General features: G+C 38.9%; 2 protein-coding genes across 2 annotated transcripts; one reads left to right on the plus strand and one right to left on the minus strand.

Annotated features, from left to right (window-relative positions):
• The first annotated feature begins 805 nt into the window (after positions 1–805).
• On the plus strand, positions 806–7341 carry LOC103511612 (uncharacterized protein DDB_G0284459-like). The gene is made up of 5 exons (XM_017445060.2): positions 806–1481; positions 2189–2522; positions 5223–5518; positions 6318–6557; positions 6703–7341. Exons 1-5 carry the CDS (start codon positions 1017–1019, stop codon positions 7324–7326), a joined length of 1959 nt encoding a protein of 652 aa, XP_017300549.2. The 5' UTR covers positions 806–1016; the 3' UTR covers positions 7327–7341.
• Positions 7342–11543: 4202 nt separating this feature from the next.
• LOC103511613 (leucine-rich repeat and calponin homology domain-containing protein 1) lies at positions 11544–22384 on the minus strand. The gene is made up of 13 exons (XM_026825326.1): positions 22253–22384; positions 21547–21900; positions 20990–21207; positions 20826–20850; positions 20358–20622; positions 19734–19870; positions 19092–19346; positions 18515–18600; positions 17506–17647; positions 16256–16648; positions 15296–15433; positions 14700–14777; positions 11544–13326 (listed from the first exon to the last, which is right to left on the minus strand). The coding sequence occupies exons 1-13, from the start codon at positions 22382–22384 to the stop codon at positions 12805–12807; spliced, it is 2745 nt and encodes a 914-aa protein (XP_026681127.1). The 3' UTR covers positions 11544–12804.
• Positions 22385–24110: the final 1726 nt, after the last annotated feature.

The raw sequence follows: 24110 nt of genomic DNA on the forward strand, positions 1-24110 counted from the left end.
TTTTAGCCCGTCCTTCCTTTATTATTACGATAGTAATAAAAAAAGGTATACGGGCTATTGTATTCGCTTCGGTGTCGTACGTCTGTCTGTCTGACCCCATAGAAGGACTTATCCAAACCTAGTCGACCTATATATCAAATTAAAGGTCTTTTTACCAGGAACACGAAAGTGGTGGTGCAAATTTTGTCCAGAAAACTATAAAGCAAAAAAAAAAAAAAAGTTTTTGGGGGATTTTTTCACATTTTCTCACACAAATGAGCTCTGATCTTGAAATTTGTCGCGACGACCTATATGAACTCAAAGCAAGAAAGTTTTAGAATTTAGATAACACTTTGTTCAATAATTTAAGACCGCTATGCCGGGGAAGGCCAATTATAAATGGATGAGTGACTTAAGTAAACATTATATTGGGAATAAAGGGAGAATGGGCTCTAGTCTTGATTTTAAATCATTACTTACATGAAAGTAAAATTGAAAAATCAAATCAAGAATAAAAATAAACTGAATATTAAACAAATTAGGTAGGTACATAGGTACTGATCGAATTAACTATGGGCTAAATAATTCCTGGAAGAACGGGCCCAGCTTGTTTATCATAGTAAAGCTTGAAAGTATTCAAACAGTAGGTACATACCTACTTACTTATTTCTTGAGGACTACAAACATTGAATGTATTTTTGGTTCATTTAACCCTGGTTTCTTATACTCTACATTGAAAGGCACTTTGTACTGACTTACTACTCCTTAAGTGCTGATCAAAAAAAAAAAAAAAAAAAAAAAAAAAAAAAAACAACAAAACTCCAAACAACACTAGTCAACCAATATCTAAAACTCCAAACAAAGCTAGTAAGCCAACACAGAGCACTGCAAACATTGGACAACCGATACTCAATACTCCAAATATTGACAGTCAAAGAAAATCCAAAACTCCAAACAACACTAGTCAACCAATATCTAAAACTCCAAACAAAGCTAGTAAGCCAACACAGAGCACTGCAAACACTGCACAACCAATAATGAGTACTCCAAACATCGATGGTCAACCAAACTCAAAAACTCCAAATATCCCTGGTCAAACGATACACAAAACTCCAAACAATGCTAGTCCAATCTTTGACGAAATCTTTGCTCGATCTGATCCATACAAATATGCATCAATCAAAAGGCAAATTGAAATGGCAAAGAAAGAAAAACAGTCTAATGCTTGCTCAGAATCACCTGCCAAACCTCCAGCAGGAGCACCTTCTGGCGATGGGGGAAGCAAACGACCTCCAGGACCTCCCAAACGACCTTCAGGAGGTCAAGGTCATTCGGGGGAGATTACAGTGTCCCCATATGTGGACGGAAAAGGCAATATTGACTATAGTAAGGCCGTCGTAACGCCCCAATCAGGAGATGCCACGGCTGGGGACATCATAAGGAAACTCATACAGGATCCTGTCAAACCGCTGCCCAAGTTTGAGATCCAACGTCAGCCTCCTGTAAGTAACATTTAGCTTGAAGTAAGTTCAACATCATTTGCTTTTGGGTTAAAAGTTAGACATTAGCTTCCTGTACGTTTACACTTGCACTCTTTAAGTTCAACATCACCCTCGTGTACGTTTAGAGTCAGCCTAATGTAAATTTAACATCGGTTTTCTATAAGTTAAGGCTAGGAAACATGAGAACCTGGTTTCTATCGTTTAGGAAATTTGATTTCCTAAAAAGGTTCATCAGGGGTCAGGGGATACTGATTTTAAAATGGATTTTTTTTTTCTGACAGGGTTCTTTACAGGGGGGGTGAGGGGTTGATTTTGATTTACGTCTCAAATTACTGGGGAAGAAAGATTTGATGAGAAAGAAGAATCTAATTAATAATGAGAAAGAAGAGGACACGGAAAGTAAGCAAGTACAGCGGGATGCCCTTCCTAACGCTGACCCTCCTACCCGGGCTAAGGACCAACATCACGAATACACTGGCTTGTGCACCCCTTTGGCTAGGTTGTGCACGCTCTGCACTGGCTTGTGCAAGCCGACCTTATTTAAATAGGAAAAGGAAAGGAAGAAAAAGAACAGGTTTAGTCCCGCCGACAGGTTTAGCCCGTTGGCGATAGTTGGTAGGGTGGAAGAGCTCACAGTGTGAGAATACTATTGAAGCCTAAAAAAAGACGATTTTAAAACGATTCTAAATTAACCTTGTACTTTTCAGCAAATAGAAAAGATATTGATCAGAGGCGATGGTTCTCAAGAGCCAATAAGTCACGTGAGAAGTGAAACTAGTATTGGTAAAGATAAAACTGACGGAATAAAATCCTCTGAGCGTAAATCAACATCAGAAACTAAGACATCCGGAGAAATAAAAGAGCCTACTTCAAAATCCGACTGTAAACCGAAACCAGAAGCGAAAAAGAGTGGTGAATTCAAAGAAAAGAAAACTCCTTGTAAACCAAAAGTAGACAGCAAATCTCCGTGTAAACCAATACAAGCTAGCACATCCCCTTGTAAACCAAAAGTAGAAGCCAAAAAATCTCCTTTAAACATAAGTCAACCTTATGAACCTTACTAACCTAGCTCATGCTAATAACTAATAAGGTAGGTACTTGGGGTTTACTATCAAAGGAAGTGGGAATACACCCATAGATCTACGAGTAACTATAGGTACATATTATGTGGTTTATAGCCAGCCTAGTTAGCTTGGTTGGTAGCGCGTCTGCCTTGTAAGCGCTAGACCGCGGATTCGATTTCCGCCCGGGCGGGATTTTATCCTGAACGGCTGGCTTTCTTCTATCCTGTGCTCTCTTCGATTTCGTGACGATAAGATCTTAGCAGTTACAGTACCGTTCCCTGTATTAAACCTATATTGGGGGGGGGGGGGGAAAAAAAAAAAAAATTTTAAAATTTTTTAAGGTTATTATTCCTCTGACCCAAATTATGTGACGTTGCTGGGATTTGAACCGCAGTCCTCTCGATTGTGGATCCTTCTTCATAAGTTTTGTAAGCATCACAGCATAAGTTTAATCATCGTGTTATGAGAGGATGTTACTAGGAAAGGAAAATCGATTCATCGATACTACCGTATTACCGATACATACTACGTATTACCGATCCCCAATGTTACATGTCCTTGTACTCCCTATATGACTATATCCCTAAATCTATTGGAAATTGGTAACGCATAAATAAAAACTAATAATGTGACTTTTATTCTTTAAATTAATAAAAAGATAAATCTTTATTTTGTTTAAATTAATAAAATTTATATGTCTGAAGGACAATTAAGTATAGAAAAAACATGACTATAAATTAAATCAAATTAGAACCAGACTATACTATGGTTACACAAACGCCTTCCGGGTTTTATCACTACAAAATCGCCTCACACCTACAAGATCTTGTATGTACACATCACACCTACAAGATCTTGTATGTACACATCTCGCCTACAAGATCTTGTATGTACACATCACACCTACAAGATCTTGTATGTACACTTCTTTCCTTAAATTAGAGATGTGCAGGGTTAAAAAAAAGAACTACTCTTTTCAGTGAACTACTCAGTCAATGAGTTAGATCCTAATTCCCTATACCTATGTATAGATGGGATTTGAAGAGTGAGTTACATGTTTTAAGATTCGACTCAATGACTGAGTAGATTGAAAAGAGTAGTTCTCCTTTATAACTTACTCACTGCTTACAAATCTCTACATAAACATACACTTTTGCTGTATAAATATGAAATTCTTTCGTTGCAAGTTACAAGAGTGTGAGGCCTTCCTGTCAATTCGAAAATTCTAATTCGTTAAGTACCTAGACCAATAATAAAATGCAAATTACATTAGTTTCCTATAGATATGGAAATTAAAAAAAAAGGTAATTCAATTCATTAACTGAAAATACAAAAATAAATTGGAATTTAAACATTCTACACTCCAGAGCATGGAAATTGGGATGTTTCGCTTCTTCCTCCACAGTGAAAATTAATTTCCTTCTTCTTCTTCTTCTTCTTCTTCTTCTTCTTTACCTTTTCCCACTCAAGTGGGGTCGGCATTTTTAGACAACAATTTCCAGTTGCCATCGCCTCTGATCAATATCTTTTCTATTTGCTGAAAAGTACAAGGTTAATTTAGAATCGTTTTAAAATCGTCTTTTTTTAGGCTTCAATAGTATTCTCACACTGTGAGCTCTTCCACCCTACCAACTATCGCCAACGGGCTAAACCTGTCGGCGGGACTAAACCTGTTCTTTTTCTTCCTTTCCTTTTCCTATTTAAATAAGGTCGGCTTGCACAAGCCAGTGCAGAGCGTGCACAACCTAGCCAAAGGGGTGCACAAGCCAGTGTATTCGTGATGTTGGTCCTTAGCCCGGGTAGGAGGGTCAGCGTTAGGAAGGGCATCCCGCTGTACTTGCTTACTTTCCGTGTCCTCTTCTTTCTCATTATTAATTAGATTCTTCTTTCTCATCAAATCTTTCTTCCCCAGTAATTTGAGACGTAAATCAAAATCAACCCCTCACCCCCCCTGTAAAGAACCCTGTCAGAAAAAAAAAATCCATTTTAAAATCAGTATCCCCTGACCCCTGATGAACCTTTTTAGGAAATCAAATTTCCTAAACGATAGAAACCAGGTTCTCATGTTTCCTAGCCTTAACTTATAGAAAACCGATGTTAAATTTACATTAGGCTGACTCTAAACGTACACGAGGGTGATGTTGAACTTAAAGAGTGCAAGTGTAAACGTACAGGAAGCTAATGTCTAACTTCGGATTTCTTAGTGTCTGATGTTGATTTACGTTCAGAGGATTTTATTCCGTCAGTTTTATCTTTACCAATACTAGTTTCACTTCTCACGTGACTTATTGGCTCTTGAGAACCATCGCCTCCGATTTGTTGGCTTCTACTTTTGGTTTACAAGGCGATTTGTTAGCTTCTACTTTTGATATACAAGGGGATTTGTTGGCTTCTACTTTTGGTTTACAAGGAGATTTGTTGGCTTCTACTTTTGGTTTACAAGGAGATTTTTTGGCTTCTACTTTTGGTTTACAAGGGGATGTGCTAGCTTGTATTGGTTTACACGGAGATTTGCTGTCTACTTTTGGTTTACAAGGAGCGAACGGCTGGCTTTCTCCTGTCCTGTCTTCCTTCTCTCTTCGATTTCGGGACGATAAGACCTTAGCAGTTACAGTTCCCTCTGTCAAACCTCTTAAAAAAACAAAAAACAAAAAACAAAAAAAAAAACATTTTCCAGACGACAAGTCCCATCAAGGCGGAGACGACAACGACAAGGACACTTCCAAGACCAAAAACCTCTCCAAAGAGAAAGACTCCTCAAAGGACTCCAAAAGCCGACCTCCTCCCATCGATAACTTCCAAATCTACAAGAGCATCCCGAAGGACATTGAGGAGTTGTTTTTCAGGCGGAATGAAAGGTTGAGATATCGAAAGCTGAGTGAAATGTACAGGAAGGAAATCGATCAGCTGATCCTGAGGGAGAAGGAGAAAAGGGAAAAGGAGAGCAAGCTGGACAGGAGGAAAGCTAGCCCGGTAGGTGTGGGATGGAGGGAGGAGAAATGTATTGTGAACGGTATACACTTTATACACACAAAGCCCCTCCTCACTCTGAACGTGTGTCCGACCATGGTCGACCGGCCATCGTCGATCGACGAGGTGAATCTATGTTGTCGAGGCAGTGTAATAATAATAATAATAATAATAATAATAATAATACTAATAATGGTGCTTATTTATACTGCTCGCATAGGACTGAAAAGTCCCTTTACTCCAGCAGTAGGCTACTACTATTATTGTGGTCAAATTCACAAATTATATTGAGGATAAAATTCCATACCTCGGCTGGGATTGAACCCACGCCCTCCTGTTTAACAAGCGAGCGTCTTGACCACTACACCACCGAGGTAGGTTGTAGACCGAACACCGAAAGTAGACCCACTTAAAGGAAGATCGGAACCTACCTACCCAAGTATCATAGACGGGTCAGTCGACATCGATCAACGGCCGGTCGATTCTGCGTGGATACACCTTTAGGCTTAAGTGTAGGGGCAACAGCCACGAAAGCTGGGTTAAGGTTAAAATACAAATCTACGACCGTATATCAGGTACACTCTTCTGAAAGAGCCTAAATCGATTGGAAGAGCCCAAAATGAAAGAGCCTAAATCGATTGGAAGGTAGGACCTTGTAAGCGCTGAGTCACGATGATGTTTATTCTCGGAACGGCTGACTTTCTCCTATAATGTCCTTCTCTCTTCGATGTTGGGACAATAAGACGTCCCTTGTTACAGTTCCCTCTATCAAACCTCATACCAGGAAATCTTATACTTTCAGGTGGCCTTCAAAAAGAACACCATCTTTGACGAAAAATTGGATACCATGGTAAAAAATCTCATCAATGAAACCAAAAATGTCATCACGAAAGTGGCTCGCATGAGTCCGAGTACTCCAAATATTATGAAACAAACAACTCCAAACATAACACAGACGATACACAAGACTCCAAATATTGATAGTCAACCGTTATCCAATACTCCAAACAAAGCTAGTAAGCCAACACAGAGCACTGCAAACATTGGACAACCGATACTCAATACTCCATATGAAACAAAACACTCCAAACATGACACAGACGATACACAAGACTCCAAATATTGATAGTCAACCATTATCCAATACTCCAAACAAAGCTAGTAAGCCAACACAGAGCACTGCAAACATTGGACAACCGATACTCAATACTCCAAATATTGACAGTCAAAGAAAATCCAAAACTCCAAACAACACTAGTCAACCAATATCTAAAACTCCAAACAAAGCTAGTAAGTCAACACAGAGCACTGCAAACACTGCACAACCAATAATGAGTACTCCAAACATCGATGGTCAACCAAAATCAAAAACTCCAAATATCCCTGGTCAAACGATACACAAAACTCCAAACAATGCTAGTCCAATCTTTGACGAAATCTTTGCTCGATCTGATCCATACAAATATGCATCAATCAAAAGGCAAATTGAAATGGCAAAGAAAGAAAAACAGTCTAATGCTTGCTCAGAATCACCTGCCAAACCTCCAGCAGGAGCACCTTCTGGCGATGGGGGAAGCAAACGACCTCCAGGACCTCCCAAACGACCTTCAGGAGGTCAAGGTCATTCGGGGGAGATTACAGTGTCCCCATATGTGGACGGAAAAGGCAATATTGACTATAGTAAGGCCGTCGTAACGCCCCAATCAGGAGATGCCACGGCTGGGGACATCATAAGGAAACTCATACAGGATCCTGTCAAACCGCTGCCCAAGTTTGAGATCCAACGTCAGCCTCCTGTAAGTAACATTTAGCTTGAAGTAAGTTCAACATCATTTGCTTTTGGGTTAAAAGTTAGACATTAGCTTCCTGTACGTTTACACTTGCACTCTTTAAGTTCAACATCACCCTCGTGTACGTTTAGAGTCAGCCTAATGTAAATTTAACATCCACATAATATGTACCTATAGTTACTCGTAGATCTAAATGTTTTTATTATAAATATTATTATTTTAAGAAATTCGATAGAGTTGATAGTCTGGCTGGGGGAAACAGGCAGTATACCAGCCTGAATTCCCCTTGCTAAGAAATAGCAAAGGTTGAGTGCGAAGGCCATCCACTCGTAATTTTTTTGTAGCCAAAACCAAATGTCAGCCCAAAGCAATCACCCTAGCTAGGGCTGATTGACGAAAAACGCCGACCCCGTCTGTACACGGGAAAAGGGCGAAGAAGAAGAAGAAAAGGAGGATAGAGTTGATAGAGGGAGCTCTTACTGCTATGGTCTTATCGTGCCGAAAGCGAAAAACAAGACAGGGTTATGAGAAAGCCAGCCGTACCGAGAATGAACCTTATCCGTTCAGGATAAAATCCGCTCCGGGCGAGAATCGAACCCGCGACCTAGCGCTTACAAGGGGGGGGAAGATGAACCAAACGGTACGACCTTTTTTTTCTGCTCGCGAAGACCGGAAAACTTACCTTTGCGATCTGCCAAATCCAAGTGGAAGCATCTAGCACTGGACTCCCCTACTGGTAATCTCCTTAGGATACAAGGCATGGACTCTCCTACGGATGGTAATGTCTTTAGTATACAGGGCAAGCTCAACAGTCGATGCAAAGAATTCATTGTGAATTTTGAATGATTTTGAACTTTTTTTTTACAAAGAGGAGAGTGTGATTTTGGTTTCCAATTTGTATGTTGTACTGAGCGTGGCCAATAAATTTTAAAATCTATTTTTTTGTTTATTAGTTTTATCCCACTTCTTTTTAGCTTCCTTCTTTTCCTAATTTTGAAAATTAATTTCCTTAAGTGAAAATTAATTTCCTTAAATTTAAAAAAAAGACAATTTTTTTTTTATTCCATTCCTTTTATGAAAATTCCAAGTTGTTACTGTTGTTTACAACTTATTTTTTTTTCTTCTTCTTCTTCTTCTTCTTCTTCTTCTTCTTCTTCTTCAAAGGACTAGATTACAAGATTTTGGAGTTTTATGTCCATGCTCTCAAGTTAAGACACTATCATCCTAAATCTGTTATAGGTCGACCATCATTTGGGGATTTATGGGATTAGAAAAATAAAACATGTGGATATTATTCGGTATTCTGACACCCAATAGTAAATTATTTTGATATAAAATCAAGCTTCACCACGGGGTTCTATAGACCCCTCGAACCCGATTAGAAAAATCTGTTCTTATTTAAACCATTGAATCCCATCACGTCTATTAACCCAATAAGATTCTACATATTCTTCATATTTCAAAAAGGCACTATCACAAGGGACTCTTTTAGTAGTAATTATTAATAAAAATACAATTTCAATTCTTTTCTTTACTAGAAACTTAAAATGAGAAGAGTACGAACAAAACTAAAATAGGAAAATGATAAATTAAATTAAACGCTATTGAAGGAACTAGAGAAAAAATAGTCAAGATACTAAACCTAATTTTCGCCTAAATAATAACTCTGCCCTAAAAAACTGTAGGAGAAAATGAAGCACCAAATAAAAAATGACCTATGCAATAAATATTTGAGTTAAAACGAAATAATAGCTGTAAAGTAAGAGGAATTTTAAGTTTTAATTACTGATTACTGTAGAATAGTTTTGATTTCTGTTGGAAATTGGATCTGGTCTTTGATTTTCCCCGGTAGTAGTCCTTCAAAACCCTATTTCCAGGGAAATCATAAAGGTTTGAACAAGGGAGGAAAAGTAGGGAACAAATAATTATTTTCTTAAAACACGTATTGGAGAGATCATAGTTTTACAATCCTTTGATTGTTATGGCAATAATAGTTCATTTGGTTGTACTATTTGAAGAAAATTTTGTTCGGAAAGTGTTTTGCGTATTTTCCAAGTTGGATAAGTATAGGTACTATAAAAGTACACATGCTTTATGTGAGAAGTGTATTTCATGTATTTAAGTTGTAGGTTGTAGGTAAACATTAAAAAAATAATACTTATAAAGTAGAAATGGAGAGGTAATGTATAAATAAAAAAGGTTGAAAATAAATAAATAAATAAATAATACTTTGATATTCAGTGGAAAAAATTGAAATTGAAAACACTAGACGCTAAACAACCTTAGAAAATAAAAACAAAAATAGTAAGTAGAAGTAGCTTGAATACTGAAAGGGATAAAAATCAAATTTCAGAATAATTATAACCAATAACCAAAAAGATTTTTTTACGGTTTATCATGTGCTTTGTGGTACTTTAGAAGAGTCAAACAATATGTTTGTAAGAACTCCTAATTTATAAAGGAAGTTAATGTAGGACCCGAAATTCTTTGCACTTTACTTGGTTTTACTTTCATTATTAATTATTTAAGTAAATTAATTGGAACACTGACGCATATTTCAACTACCCCTAGCGGACAAAATATAAAGTAAAAATAATAAAAGCATACTAATAAATAAAATAATGCCTAAAATAAGATATAAATAAAAAGGATATGTACTAGAATATTTAAAAAATGGGAGTATGAAATAAAAAGAGTGGCCATTTTTTGTACCTAAATAATCTCTGCTATATCTCCATATTGTAAAATAAAATTAAAAAATGAAATGTCTTTTAATATAGGAATGACTGAAAATTGATGATTCTCATGAAAAATATAACTGTCCAAATGTATTTTTTTCGTAAAGATCGTCAAAAATAATAAATAATCCGAAAAGATTTTTTTTAAAAAAAGTATTTCTTCTCTAAGAAATTCGTCCCCAAAGTGTGCGCGGGAAAAATAATGAGATTCAAATTTTTAAAGCGTAGGGACGCTTGGCAACATTGCGTGGGACGTAACCAACCATGAAAAAAGAAATTCTTCTGGCTCTTGCTAATCTGATCACATCGTTTTCTTTGGTTTTGGCGTTTTGTATCTGCTAATTTGGCTGTTTTTCTGAGTATCCTGTGGGGGTGTAGTGGTCAAGGCGCTCGACTGGTTAACAGGAAGGCGTGGGTTCAATCCCAGCCGAGGTATGGAATTGTATCCTCAATAAAAATACTCATTTCATTAGCGTATAGGTAAACTTGTAATTTGATTTCTATTTTATTTTTATTTAATTTTTTATTTTTCATTTTTGTATGCTTTTTTTCCTTCTGTATTGTTAGCATTAAGTTTTTTTATTGTAATAAATGGGACGTTGTCCCGTAAAATTTTGTAAAAAAAAAAAAAAAATACCTCTCATGGTTACCTATCGTTCTGATATTGTTTGATACCATTACGATGATCGCACTTGACTTCCCAGGAAGCATTCGGGTTATCCTGATAGACTGCTAACATCATGGCCGAGGGTTCGATCCGTCTTTGACCTGAAAAATAAAGAGTGAAAATGTTATTATTATTTATTTTTTTTCTTTAATAAGAAGACGCGAAGGATATTTGACCTAAAAAAACTCCGGTGTGAAAAAAAAACTCGATCGATGTCTATTAACATGCCGGGAGGCACGCGAACGTCAAGAGTTTGAAGCCTATTTTCAACAAGAAACAGAGTTTCATGGATGTCGTCTATTGACTATAAATCTACTTTTTATGGGGGTTAATTAATCGATGTAGCGATTTTTTTACACTTTTTACTCACCACGCAGTATAAAAGTGCCAAAAAATACAAAGAATTTCTGCACCCAAAGTGTAAAATTTTTCGTGAAAAATGCAGTGTTTCAACTTACCAATATTACCGCCCATTTCATACAGGAAATGTGTCTATGAATTAAATTAAGTTCTATCGACGTAATAATTGCTAAGTAGTTTAACCTTAAATGCCAAAAATTAATCAATTGAAATTTGAATTTTTAAATGAAAATGTATCCTACTTGTATGTAACGAAGAAATTATTTTAAGATATCCATTTAAATTTTAAATTGTAAAAAAATTGACCAATATTATAAATGGTCCTTTTTTTTAATGCACATCAAGTCCCTGATTATTATGGGTGTAAATGTTATCCTACAAAAATCCAAAAAATATGTGATATTACAAAAATATAGGCGAATTTTCGTACTATTCTAATAAGCTATGAAGAAAATCAAGGTACAAAATTCTTATAGGTCCGTCTAGTTGGTACCAAAAACAATCCAGTGTACCTAAAGTTTGTACCTAAATGATCATGATTATTTTGTTATTAGAAAAAAAAAGTAGATAATGAAAATAACGAAATGCTAGAAAATAATACAAAAGGCGAGATCAAAAGGTTTCAGAGTGATTTCAATATTGTCTTTAGGATTAGAAAAAATAAAACAAATAATTTAAATAATAGGGGTAGGGGAAAAATTAATTTTGGAGTTCAACATTTCGAATAAGGGAGTTCACTGATTTCAGTCGTTCAAATTAAATTTATTTTGCGTCTTTTTCTTGTAAGTATAAAAAATAAAATTTGAAAAAGCACTTAAGAAAATTTACATTTATGAAAACGATTTTTTGTTAAAATTAACATCATAACTTTTAAAAAAGTTTTATATCAAACACAAGTATCATTGGTTTAATAATTTTGCAAATCAATTGTTTTAAAATCAAACATATGGGATACCTATGGGTAGTATAATAATTAAAAACATTTTTCTTTTAGAATATACTGGCTCATAAAATTCATGAAACATTATAGTTGGATTAGCAACATAATTTTCAAAGGTGACTGGTTTCAAAATATTTTAAAATTCACAATGTAATTTCAAAACTAAATAAATAAAATAAAGCATGTTTGATTATTTTCTTGTCTGGTTAAAATTAAACATATGATTACTTAACCTTTAAATGCATATCATAGTTATTTAAATAAATAGGTTTAAAATATTTTAAAATTAAACATTATTATGGTAGTCACTAGAGCACTAAGTTACAAATCTACAAACTAAGCTTTGGAATAGAAAAATAAAGTTGTTACCTTCAATAAAAAACTAAACAAATGAAATTTAAGAATGCATAATCTTCTCGACTTCTTTGTTTAAATAAAAAACCAGAGATTATAGTGTCTTTTTTTAGATTAAAATATAATAAATAGTATGGAATATTCAAGATAAGGAATATGTAGTAAGTAAGTAGTAAAAGTTCTGAGTATAATATGATAAAATGGTATTTAGTCAGTTATCAAACTGCTGTCAAATAATGGTGTATGTTGTCAAAAAATGGTGTAACTAGAATTTTTCAACGAAAACACCAAATAATTTTAGGTATGGTAAATTTTGAATGATTTTATTGAATGGGTGTATTTTTAATATTTTCATTAGCCATACCCAATTGTTGGCAAATCAAAAATGTCATTGAAACATTCTAGTTGCCCCACCAATGTCAAAATGTTCAGCAAGATCCTCAGGGAGAAGGCAAAGGGAAAAGATAAAGGATTACAAGCGTCATCAGAAAGCCTCCCAGACACAACCAAGTCGACTGTTGTTCAGTAGCCAATCCGGTTACGCCTGGAGCTTTATCAAGGTCAAACTTAGAAGTAGGGGAAGTTTGAAGGTCGAAATTCCCATTGGGGGAAGATTGAAGGTCAAATTTCCTTGTAGTAGGAGAAGTTTGAAGGTCAAATATTTTTGTCAGGGAAGTTTCAAGGTTAAAGCTCCCTTTAATTGGGGAAGAAAGTACAAATTTTTCATTAGGGGAAGTTTGAAGGTCAAATTTCCCTTTGGTAGGGGAAATTTCCAGGTCGACTTTCCCATTGGGAGGGGAACTGTCAAGGTCATAGGGGGTGAAATTTGATTCCCTCGCCTGGTCTACAGGGTGGTCGCGCAAATCCGAATCCCTCGCTAGTAATCTAGTCACTGTGTTGGACAGGGTGGACAAACTCCCCTGGGTGGCGTCCACGATGCTATCGCGGTCACAGAGGTCACCCTGTAACCAAGCCAAACACAGAATAACATTAGAACCGTGCCACACGCCCAACGATAAATTTTGTTATTTAAATATACAGGATGTTTGAGCAAAGAGAGAGTTTCTACATTTTTTAGTTATTTATTATTACTTTCTATTATTTTTTTCTTCTTTACGTGTAAATAGAAATTGAAGTATATACAGATTATACAGAATGTCTTGGAAAAGAGACAGAGCTGATGGTTCTTACTTTCGAGGTATTTTTCATTTATTTTCATTTTAATTATATACAGGGTTTGCAAAGTTATTGAACCTCATTTGTTAAGAACTGCCCGTGAGTGCTGACTGCATTAGTATTCGACACGATCTCACAATAATTTCAACATATACTGAACAAATTAAATAACGATCACACAATTCTGTGTTATAATACGAAATACGACTTAATAGTGAAGAAGTAGGTACTGAACATTCAATAGAAAATTTAACGTTTTCCGGACAACACATTGACCATTTACTGAACCGGCTCACGGTTGCTTAACATGCTTGGTATACAGGGTGCACCTCTACAGTATGTACAGTGAATGTCACGTCAAGTCTGTCTGACCTCATGCAACAAGTCCGAGTATATACATGTTTTGTGGACGACACAGTATAGTCGAAACTCAACATGGAATTCATAGAAGTTAAGCAACCTCCGTGGCCGAGTGGGTACTCGACTTGCACACCGGAGGTTCCCGGTTTGATTCCCGGCCGAAGGTTGCCATTGTACAGAGATAGGAGGGACCAAAGAAAGGAAAATTAAAGTCTGAGTTAGTCAGAGGGAGAAATGTTTATTTCAAACAACCTTGCTATACAAAAGGATGGTTAGTTACAGTCACATTAGATGTTATTTACACGTTGTTTTAATTATGATCTTGATTAACACATACATAATTATGATACAATATAATAAGTAAAAGGAAACAAATTTTAATTGTGTTAAGGTTTCAACCGCGCCGTGCCGTGAATTTTACGACTAGACTTGGACTCGAACCGGCAACCATCGGATCCGAAGTCCACCGCGGTACTGAGATTGGATGAGCTGCACTTATTTTGTACACGAAAGTACCGAAACATTTGCTACGAAAAAATGTTCCTATTGCTACCAGAAGTTCACATCACGAGATTATTTTTTTTGTCCCTCTCCCCCTTATAGCAGGATTGGCCGCCACTCACGCTCAGAACACCTGACAGACCACCACCTTTCAGACGGTCTGAGCGTTCAGAACACCTGACAGACCGCCGCCACCTGTCAGACGGTCTGAGCGTTCAGAACACCTGACAGACCGCCGCTACCTGTCAGACGGTCTGAGTGTGAATGGCGGGTATAAGACATAGAATCATTAACTTACCTCTTCGACTCCAATTTTCCTGCAGGCCTCCAGAAAGTTATCCACATTCCTTCGACACCGAGCCATTGTTAGTTTAGGCTGTAATCAAATGAGAATGGTGTGCATATTATAAGAGGCCCATTTATAGGAGTCGAGTGAATTGGAACACATCACATGCCTTCAGGCACACTCCATTTGTCAAGGGTCTAGGTTTACTTTGCCTTTGGGATCAATTTGATTTGAAGAAATCATTTACTGTTGAAAATTTGTAATGAAACAATAGCTAGCTTGGAGGGTAGGGCGTCTGCTTTTTAAGCGCGCCATTCGTGCCAGGTCGCGGGTTCAATTCCCGCCCGGGGCGTATTTTATCCTAAACAGATAAGGTTCATTTTCGGAACGGTTGACTCTCTCCTATCCAGTCTTCCTTCTCTCTTCACTTTCGGGAAGATAAGACGTTAGCAGTTACAATTCCCTCTATCCAAACCCTTTTTTTTTAAGGGAAAAAACGAAATTTTGTCAAAAACTCTAGGAAGCGATTACACTGTCCAGTATCGAAATTTTACCCGATTCCAGGAATCGAACCCTCAATTTTAGCGTGAGTCCAGGAATTCACTTACCACTGCGGGAGAGGGCACATGTATACTGGCCACTGATCTGGGTCTCACATGGTTGGCTAGGTGGCAGAGAACGACCCCGTCACTCAACGCAGGACCCAGTTCCTCCGGGAGAGACATTTTCAGTCTTGATTCAATGTTCTGGCGAAGGGAAACAAAACAAAACGATATTAGATAATTAAATTATAAGACCATTTAATAATAATAATAATAATAATAATAATAATAGACTCTTGAGTGGAAGGTAACCACTGGGCGAGGTTAACGCCGGAGGCGTTTTCTACCACCTAACCCTTAGAGCTCCATTATTATGTGGTCAAAATCTCAAATAAAGAAGGATAAAATCCCATACCTCGGCTAGAATCAAACCCACGCCCTCCTGTTTACCAGGCGAGCGTCTTGACCACTACGCCACGGAGGCAGGTTTTACTACGCCACTACGCCACCATTTTATGTAATTTTAGAAATCTGAGTTTCTTTTTGATCGAAAGAAAACACCTTCTTACCTTATTAATTAGGCATGTACATTGTTAAACAATCCACTTTCTTACCTTATTACTTATTATGTACCTAGTTTATTTTTTTGGTGATGCTACCCAACATGTTGATAAGAACTGCCCCAAACCTAGCCAATAAAACCATTGTACTCCCGGCAACATGAGGTCAAAGCTGTCTTCTTCTTCTTCTTCTTCTTCTTCTTCTTCTTCTTCTTCTTCCAAGTCTTTTCCTATTTAAATAGAGTCGGCCTTTCTTGTCAGTCTCTTCCAGGCAACCCTTTCTGTATCCAAAAAAGTGGCGTTATCTTGCAAGAGGGGGGTAATCCTTCCCCTATATGGTGTGGGTGAAAATTCTCGATGGGCGCAAACAATTCGTGGTAAAAGCACTTAAAAAAAAAAAAAAAAAAAAAAAAAAAAAAAAAAAGGGGGGGAAACTATCGACTAAAATCCCCAAAATGTGACTCACATGTCTAAGCTGATTGACCAGGCTCGCCTCCTCCTTCGCCTTATCATACTCCCGTCTCATGGTAAAGTTCAACTTGTCAGGCACGGACATAGGCGGGGTGCTCCAAGGTGAGGTCGGAGGCCTCCCATTCATCCCAGGGGTCACCAGGGCCGGACCCACAGGTTTGATGTAAAGAGGTTCCGTATGTCCGTTCGCTTCAGGCGTGGTTTGATGAGAGGCGGGCCGCGAAGGTTGAACCATTTGGACCGGCTTGGTTTGTGTGGGGGGTGGGGTTGTGGTTTTGGATTGGGGTGGTGGGGTGGTAATGGGCTTGGAAGTGTGGGTGGGGGGTGGGGTTACCATGGCAACGGGGGTGACCGTGCTGCTCGGACTAGATGAAGACTCGGAGGAGTTCTGAGGAATAGAATAGAATTATCAAATAGAATTATTAAACAAATAGACTTGTGACAGAGGTTTTACTCCGCATTCGGCTTCAAGCTACCCGCCCATTCACAACCTAACCCGGCTTAAATGGGACCAGGAAATGCCAGCAGCCCACGATTGTCTAAATGTTTTTTTTTTTTCCAAATTTTCTCTGTAGCATAGTTGACAGAGTGCACACACAGCCTGCATAACCAAGATCTAGTTTAGACTGTGGGACCAAAGGGACTTTTCAGTCTCATTCTGGCAGTATAAACAAGGTATATTCTATTCTAGATGGTCATGGTCATGCATCCGGATACCAACCAAGCGCAACGTTGCTCAACTTCAGTGACCTTTTGGTAACTATTGCGTTCAACGTGATCTCACAGCTGGCTAGTGTAATGACACTTGACAAACATGGCATCACATCACTTACAATTAAAAATTTATATATTTTGGATTTTTCTTTTCCCAAGTTAGTTTTACAGTCTGTTAAGTGGTTATAGTTATTACTTGGGGCACGGTTGGTCCAGTGGTAACGCGCTTGCTTGCCATGCAGAAGGTCCCGGGTTCGAATCCCGCCATCGACAAAAATTTGTACTCGTTTTTTGATTGCAAATATTTCAACGGGATACTTTCTGGTGTTCTCTTGTTGACCCAGCACCTGAATGGGAAGTATTGTGTCTCTTCTCGCCCATCTGATGAGAGGCATACTACGGGATGGGCATGCTACGACACAGACCACAAGCGTCCAATGTAGCAGTTGTTTCATCGCTACGAAAAAAAAACGGCGGTGGAACCCCTTTTTTTTTTTTTTTTTTTTTTTTTTTTTTTTAAAAAACACTTACGGAAGAGTTTGAGCTTCCTCTCTTGTACACATTCTCCTGAGATCTCTGCTGTTTCAACGCCTCCTTATATTCCCGATAGGTTTGCCGATGTAGAATATCATCTCCGTTGCTAAGACCCGTGCCGTTCTTGCCTCCATCCACACTGCAAAATAATACACGGAGAATATAACAGAAATCTTGACTTGGCGGGGCGGAGCGCTACCGCGCTCCTTAATTCCTCTTAACAACTCTGAAGGTCTGAAAAAATGTTTACCCCCGTATGTATGAAATCTTAAGATAAACTTAAGTTTAACTTGAAATGGAAATCTTGCCAAATTTCATGAAATCTAGCCAGTTATCTCAAGAAATGACATGAAATTGGCAACATTGTTCGTCTTAAGTTAAACTTAAGTTTATCTTTGGATTTCATACATACGAGGGTTAAAGTTCGAAAGTTGTACAGGTTAAAAATTAAGTTCAACTTGAAATTCTTGAATTATCTGTGATATAAAAAAGATGGACTCTTCACAACTTTTTTGTGTGTCGCAGCATTTTTAAGTGCCTTGTATTGGAATCGATTCCAGTTTTTCATTAATCTCTCTGTACCTGGTGATTCTCCCATTAAAAAAAGGAATTTTAATTGTGTTAAGCATAAATGCTTGTCACAAATCTCGTTCCCTGCTTAATGCACTACGCTAAATTTTATGACTTGACTTGGACTCGAACCACCAACCTCCAGATCCGAAGTCCACCGCGCTAACCACTACACCACTGGGGTTGGTTCTCCCATTAGTTGTTATTTAATTCAATTCGCAACTCAATTGTTCCCTGGAGGCTAAGTTCACACCGTATTCTAAGCACAGGACCGAAAAAAATTCCTTCGACTCTACCGAGTATTGAACCCTGAACCTCCGGTGTGCAATCCTTATTTCATACCCACTCGGGCCATGGAGGTTGTCTGATATTCGGAAAGAAACAACTATGGATATATCGAACCCAGGACTTCAAGTTAGAAATCGACTACACTTACCTCGTGCTATTATTGAGTCCTTTGTAGTTGACTTCTCTTTCTGAGCTGGATCTCTCCATTCTTTTCTTGTACGAGTCGTTCAAACCCTGAACATGAATAGAAATGAATAAACAGGCTTACTTTATAACCGAGGGAACTGCGGTTCGAATCCCAACATCGACAAATATTTGCACTCATTTTTCGACTACAAATATATCAACGGGTTACTTTCTGGTGTTCTCGTATTGACCCAGCACCTTATCGCCCATCTGATGAGGGGCATATACTACGGGTTGGGCATGTTACGACAACAGACCACATGTGTCTAATGTAGCAGTTGTTTGATTGATTGTTACGAGTTAGCCTAGTTGGTAGCGCGTCTGCCTTGTAAGCGCTAGGACGCGGGTTCAATCCCACCCGGGGCGGATTTTATCCTGACCGGATAATGTTCGTTCTCGGAACGGCTGGCTTTCTCCTATTCTGTCTTTCTTCTCTCTTCGATTTCGGGACGATAAGACCTTAGCAGTTACAGTTCCCTCTGTCAAACCTCTTAAAAAAGTTTTAAACTTTATTCTATTTTATCAAACAAAATTCTCACCTCATCAGATCGGTTCAGATTATTACTAGAAGGCGTCGCGGACAGACTAGTGGTCGGTGAAGGCGAGGTTTGCCATTCGAGGCCCGTGCTGTAGCCGCTATCGCTGTTCACCGTATGCAGGGTGTTACGCCCGCGCAAGCGCAGCTCACTCAGTTTGCGCTGACATTTGCGCGCCTCCTCGCCGCGCTTGCTGTCTTCTCGAACGCAGCGCAACTCCAACCATTTGAATACGTGCACGCGACCTCGCATACACACCTGAGGGAAGAAAAGATTTTAGAATCATTCACGGCATTAAAGAGCGCGGCAGCGCTTCGCACTCCCAGGTCAAAACAGTCCGACAGCGCTACTTCTTCTTCCTCACCTTTTCCCGTGTTTAGACGGGGTCGGCGTTTTTCGTCAGTCTCTCCATCAGCCCTAGCTAGGGTGATTGCTTTAGGCTGACATTTGGTTTTGGCTACAAACATTTTACGAGTGGATGGCCTTCGCACTCAACCTTTGCTATGTATTGCTTTAGCAAGGGAAATTTGAAAGCGTTACTAAGAGGTATTATACGCCATAGATCAAGTAGGTGTTTTCAGGTAGTTGTAGAGGAATACAGCCCCAAAAGTTGTGTTGGGCTTATACGAATCTACGAAATCTTACCGTGGTGGGTGGAGAGACCAGGGGGTTGTGGTTCAGGTCTAGATCAATGAGGGTGACCATGTTTCTGAATTCTACAGGAAGACTCGCCAGTCTGTTGCAACTCAAATCCAAATGCGTCAGTCTTAGATATGTTAATTCTGAAACGAGAAATGTAGATTTAAAATTAGACAACTTGATTCATATGATCCAATGTCTTCAAAATCGAAGGCCAGCCTAGATACATAGCTTGAGTCCATTCCCACCCGGGACAAGCTTTATCCTAAACAAATAAGGTGCGTTCTTGGACCGGCTGGCTTTCTTCTTGTCTTCCTTCCTCTTTTCAAGTTGGATAGAGGGAACTGTAACTGCCGAGGTCCTATCGAGAGCGAAAAGAGAAGAAGGCCAGGATAGGAGAAAGCCAGCCGTTCCGAGAACGAGCCTAATCCCTTCAGGATAAAATCCGCCCCGGGCGGGAATCGAACCCGCGACCTACCGCTTTTAAGGCTCACGTGATACCCTCCAAGCTAACTAGGCTGGCATTAACCATTAACTTGGCCTAACTTTAGTAATTCAAATTCGTGCTTTTGCAGCGGGCTCCCTTCGAGTTAAAATTCGTTCGTTGAATGACGTCAATTTCTGACTCACCTATTGGTAACTCTAGGAGGAGATTGTTTCTCACGTTGAGGGAGCGGAGACCCCCCAGCTGCCCGAGTGAGGGGGGCAGGTGTGTGATTTGATTGCAGCTCACGTTAAGTTCTGTCAGGGTGGAGCATCGAACCAGCTCCCCCGGGAGGGAGGTTAGCTTGTTGTGGGAGACTAGGAGCGACTCGAGGGGGAGGTCGCACAAGGCGGTGGGAAGAGAGGTCAATTGGTTCCGGCTGAAATCAGAATGAGTTGTTTTTTTTTTTAACTTTTATTTTCGCAAGGGGTTAGGTGTTAGGTGTTAGGCACCTAACACCTAGGCATGCAAGGTTAGGCAAGTAAGTTAGGTGAAAACATAGAGGGTCGAGTGGATTGGAACACATCACATGCTCCATTTGTCAAGGGTCTAAGTTTACCTTGCCCTGGGGATCAATTTAATTTGAAGAAACGATTGACATTTTATTTTTTTACTGGTACTTTTTCCTTCCTGTGAATCCTGTGCTATTTGATTTAATGGTAAAAGATAGAATAAATACCGTAGCTTCTTCTTCTTCTTCTTTTTTTTAAGAGGTTTGACAGAGGGAACTGTAACTGCTATGGTCTTATCGTCCCGAAATCGAAGAGAGAAGGAAGACATGGTGTTATACTGTGGAACCACACTGCTTGGGCCCCGTATAATTTGACCATTGGGAGTGATGAGTGTTTGTCCAGCGAGTACTTGCAGAGTTTGATGCTGATTCTGAGGTGGGGCCGAAGGTATAAACAGAGCTTCCTGACCATCCACGGTAACTGTTTGCATCGGCTGGATTGTGTTGAAGTTACTGCCTCCCACTTGAATCAGCTGATTACCTTGCTGAAATAAGACAGAGGAATAGGGATTTTAAGAAGGAGATGAAACAACTGTGGGAACTAAAGTTAAGTGTCCACTGGCAATGATTGTGCAAGTTGGATTGTTTATTTTTATTATTTTTGTAATGAAAACCAGTTTATTTATTAATTTTGTCATTTTCCAAGGGAGAAAGTACAATTGAGTAGGTAGGTTTTTTCCCCCCTCCAAAATCAATTAAAATGTAACTTTCTTGCTCATCTTTCTATGTTGAAATGGTTTGTACCAACTAAAATAGGTTTTATCCTTTTATCAAATGGTAATGAAACCTATGGCTGGATGGACACATCACTTGTTAACACCCACCTGAATGAACTGCCCGGGTATACCCTGTACTTGGAGTAACTGTGGAGAACTGAACTGAGGCTTCACATCTTGCTGCGGGGCTTGTTGTTGTAGCGGTATCAAGTTTTGCAGATTCTGTATGTTGGCAAGAGTGATGATTTGTTGCTGACCCAATGCCTGTGCTGCTTGTTGGGCAGCAGCTTGCTGTTGTTGCTGCTGTTGTTGTTGATTTTGTTGCTGTTGAGTTTGAGATGGTGAGTCCCTTGGGGAGCTTGTGTTGTCAGACTCATTGGACTGGCCCTGGAAATGTATTGAGTGGAGGTTGATAAGGTTTTGGAAATTATTGGATTCTTGAGGTTCTGAATCTTGTTTCCCCTTTTTTTGTGTCATAGCACCGGTATTAAACCATATCATAAGAAATCCAAGATGGCAAATCATCAGAAATGGTCATTTCCAAGAGGAAAATTCAACTCTACTTGTTTTTAATTCAGAGTTGAAGGATTGGTCAGTTCTGTTTTATTTAGCATCCAAGACAACCTGTTCAAAAATGAAAATTTCAGACTTCCAAAATACCTACATATTCTGCTAATTACTTAATTTAGCCTCTGGGGACCTCAAAACGTGTTTTGGCAATAAAAACTGACCATCGAAAATTTTGGTATTTCTCATCGAAACATTGACCGGGCAAGAATAGCGCTCAACCAAATCTTACAAACGCCAAACTTACCTGTACTTGAATCTGGGGAGTGTTGGCCGTTCGTACATTGTTGTTCAAATTGTTTCCTTGGAGGAAGTTGGAAAGACTAGAAGCGGGAATCACAGTCAGTCCTGGGTTTCCTGAAAACGGTTCCCAGAGCATGAGGCTTCGTGCAGTAGAAAATGGGAATCGGGGAAAGGAACACAGGATTTTGAAAAAAAAAATGGGGTTATGGAAAATAATAAATTGATGCAATTTGTTTGATATTTTGACCCCGCCGGGAATCGAAGTCGGGTCTCCCGCGTGCAAGGCAAGTGGTCATGTGATTTCATAATGAAGCGTGTTTTAAAACTCTAGTTGGTAGTTGCTCAAAAAAAGTAGTAATAATAATACAAATAAATAAAATAAGTAGTAATAATAATAATAATAATAATAATAAATAGCTTCCCAAGAATCGATGATCCCGTTCTTCCTTCTATGCAAAAACTCTGACTTCTCTTTTTTTCAGAATTCTTCCCATCCAAGGATCTACTGAGAAGAAACATGTGGACAGACAATGACAGAAACATGAGTCACTTCTTCATGAAAGCATATACCAACTTTGCCAAATTTGGGTAAGAACTGGAAAAATCCGGCCAAAGAAACTATTATTTTGCCAGCCTAGTTAGCTTAGTTGGTAGTGCGTCTGCCTTGTAAGCGCTAGGCCGCGGGTTCGATTCCCGCCCGGGGCGGTTTTTATCCTGATGGGATAATGTTCGTTCTCGGAATGGCTGGCTTTCTCCTATCCTGTCTTCCTTCTCTCTTCGATTTCGGGACGATAAGACCATAGCAGTTACAGTTCCCTCTGTCAAACCTCTTTTTTTTGATTTGCCGGCCAAAGAAACTATTTGATGTTCTTGTGTTGACCGAGCACCTAAATTCTTTCGTTTATGATAATGCTCTCAATCTTCTTCTTTTTCTTCGCCTTTTCCTGTGTACAGACGGGGTCGGTGTTTTTCGTCATCCTCTCAATCAGCCCTGGGGTGCTTTGGGCTGAAATTCGGTGTTGGCTACAAATTTTACGAGTGGATGCCCTTCGCACTCAATCTTTGCTATTTCTTTTTTTTTTTCCTTTAGCAAGGGAAATTCAGGCTAGTACTCCCTGTTTAACGTCCCCCAGCCAGACTTCTTTCATTCTAATTTTTTCATTTTACGAATTTCCTGTGATGAGTTTTTCTTTTTCTTTCTTTGGTTTCGTCACTTTTACTCTTCGTGTTTTTCAGGGACCCCACGTTCACTCAAATCCTGGGTCTTCATTTCGAGAAGGCCTCAATGGGCACCCTCAAGTACCTGAAAACGTTCGATAAAAAAAAAAATGAAAATCAAGTCAAGAAGGGGTTTTTTTAAGAGGTTTGACAGAGGGAACTGTAACTGCTATGGTCTTATCGTCCCGAAATCGAAGAGAGAAGGAAGACAGGGGATAGGAGAAAGCCAGCCGCTCCGAGAACGAACATTATCCCATCAGGATAAAATCCGCCCCGGGCGGGAATCGAACCCGCGGCCTAGGTATTGAATTGTTGACTGTTGACCAACAAGACTAATGGTCGGTTTTACCAATATTTTTTCAGCCTCTAGAAGGCCTGTTAAGCTAACAGTTTGGTATGTTCCATTTGATTTGTATAAGCTTAACAGCGTGTTAAGTTCCATTTGATTTATATAGGCTTAACAGGACCGTTAAGCTAACAGGCTGTTAAGTTCGATTTGATTTGCATGGGCTTAACAGGCTAACAGCCTGTTAGGGGCTAAACAGGCTAACAGCCTGTTAGGGGCTAAAAAAAAAGGTTGGTGAAACCTATCCCAAGCTTTTACTCGTCCCTGGAGCGGCGATGGAATGCACCAGTTCCCCATG

Source organism: Diaphorina citri, unplaced genomic scaffold (assembly GCF_000475195.1).
Source record: "Diaphorina citri unplaced genomic scaffold, Diaci psyllid genome assembly version 1.1 scaffold731, whole genome shotgun sequence".
Classification (NCBI taxonomy): Eukaryota; Metazoa; Arthropoda; class Insecta; order Hemiptera; family Psyllidae; genus Diaphorina; species Diaphorina citri.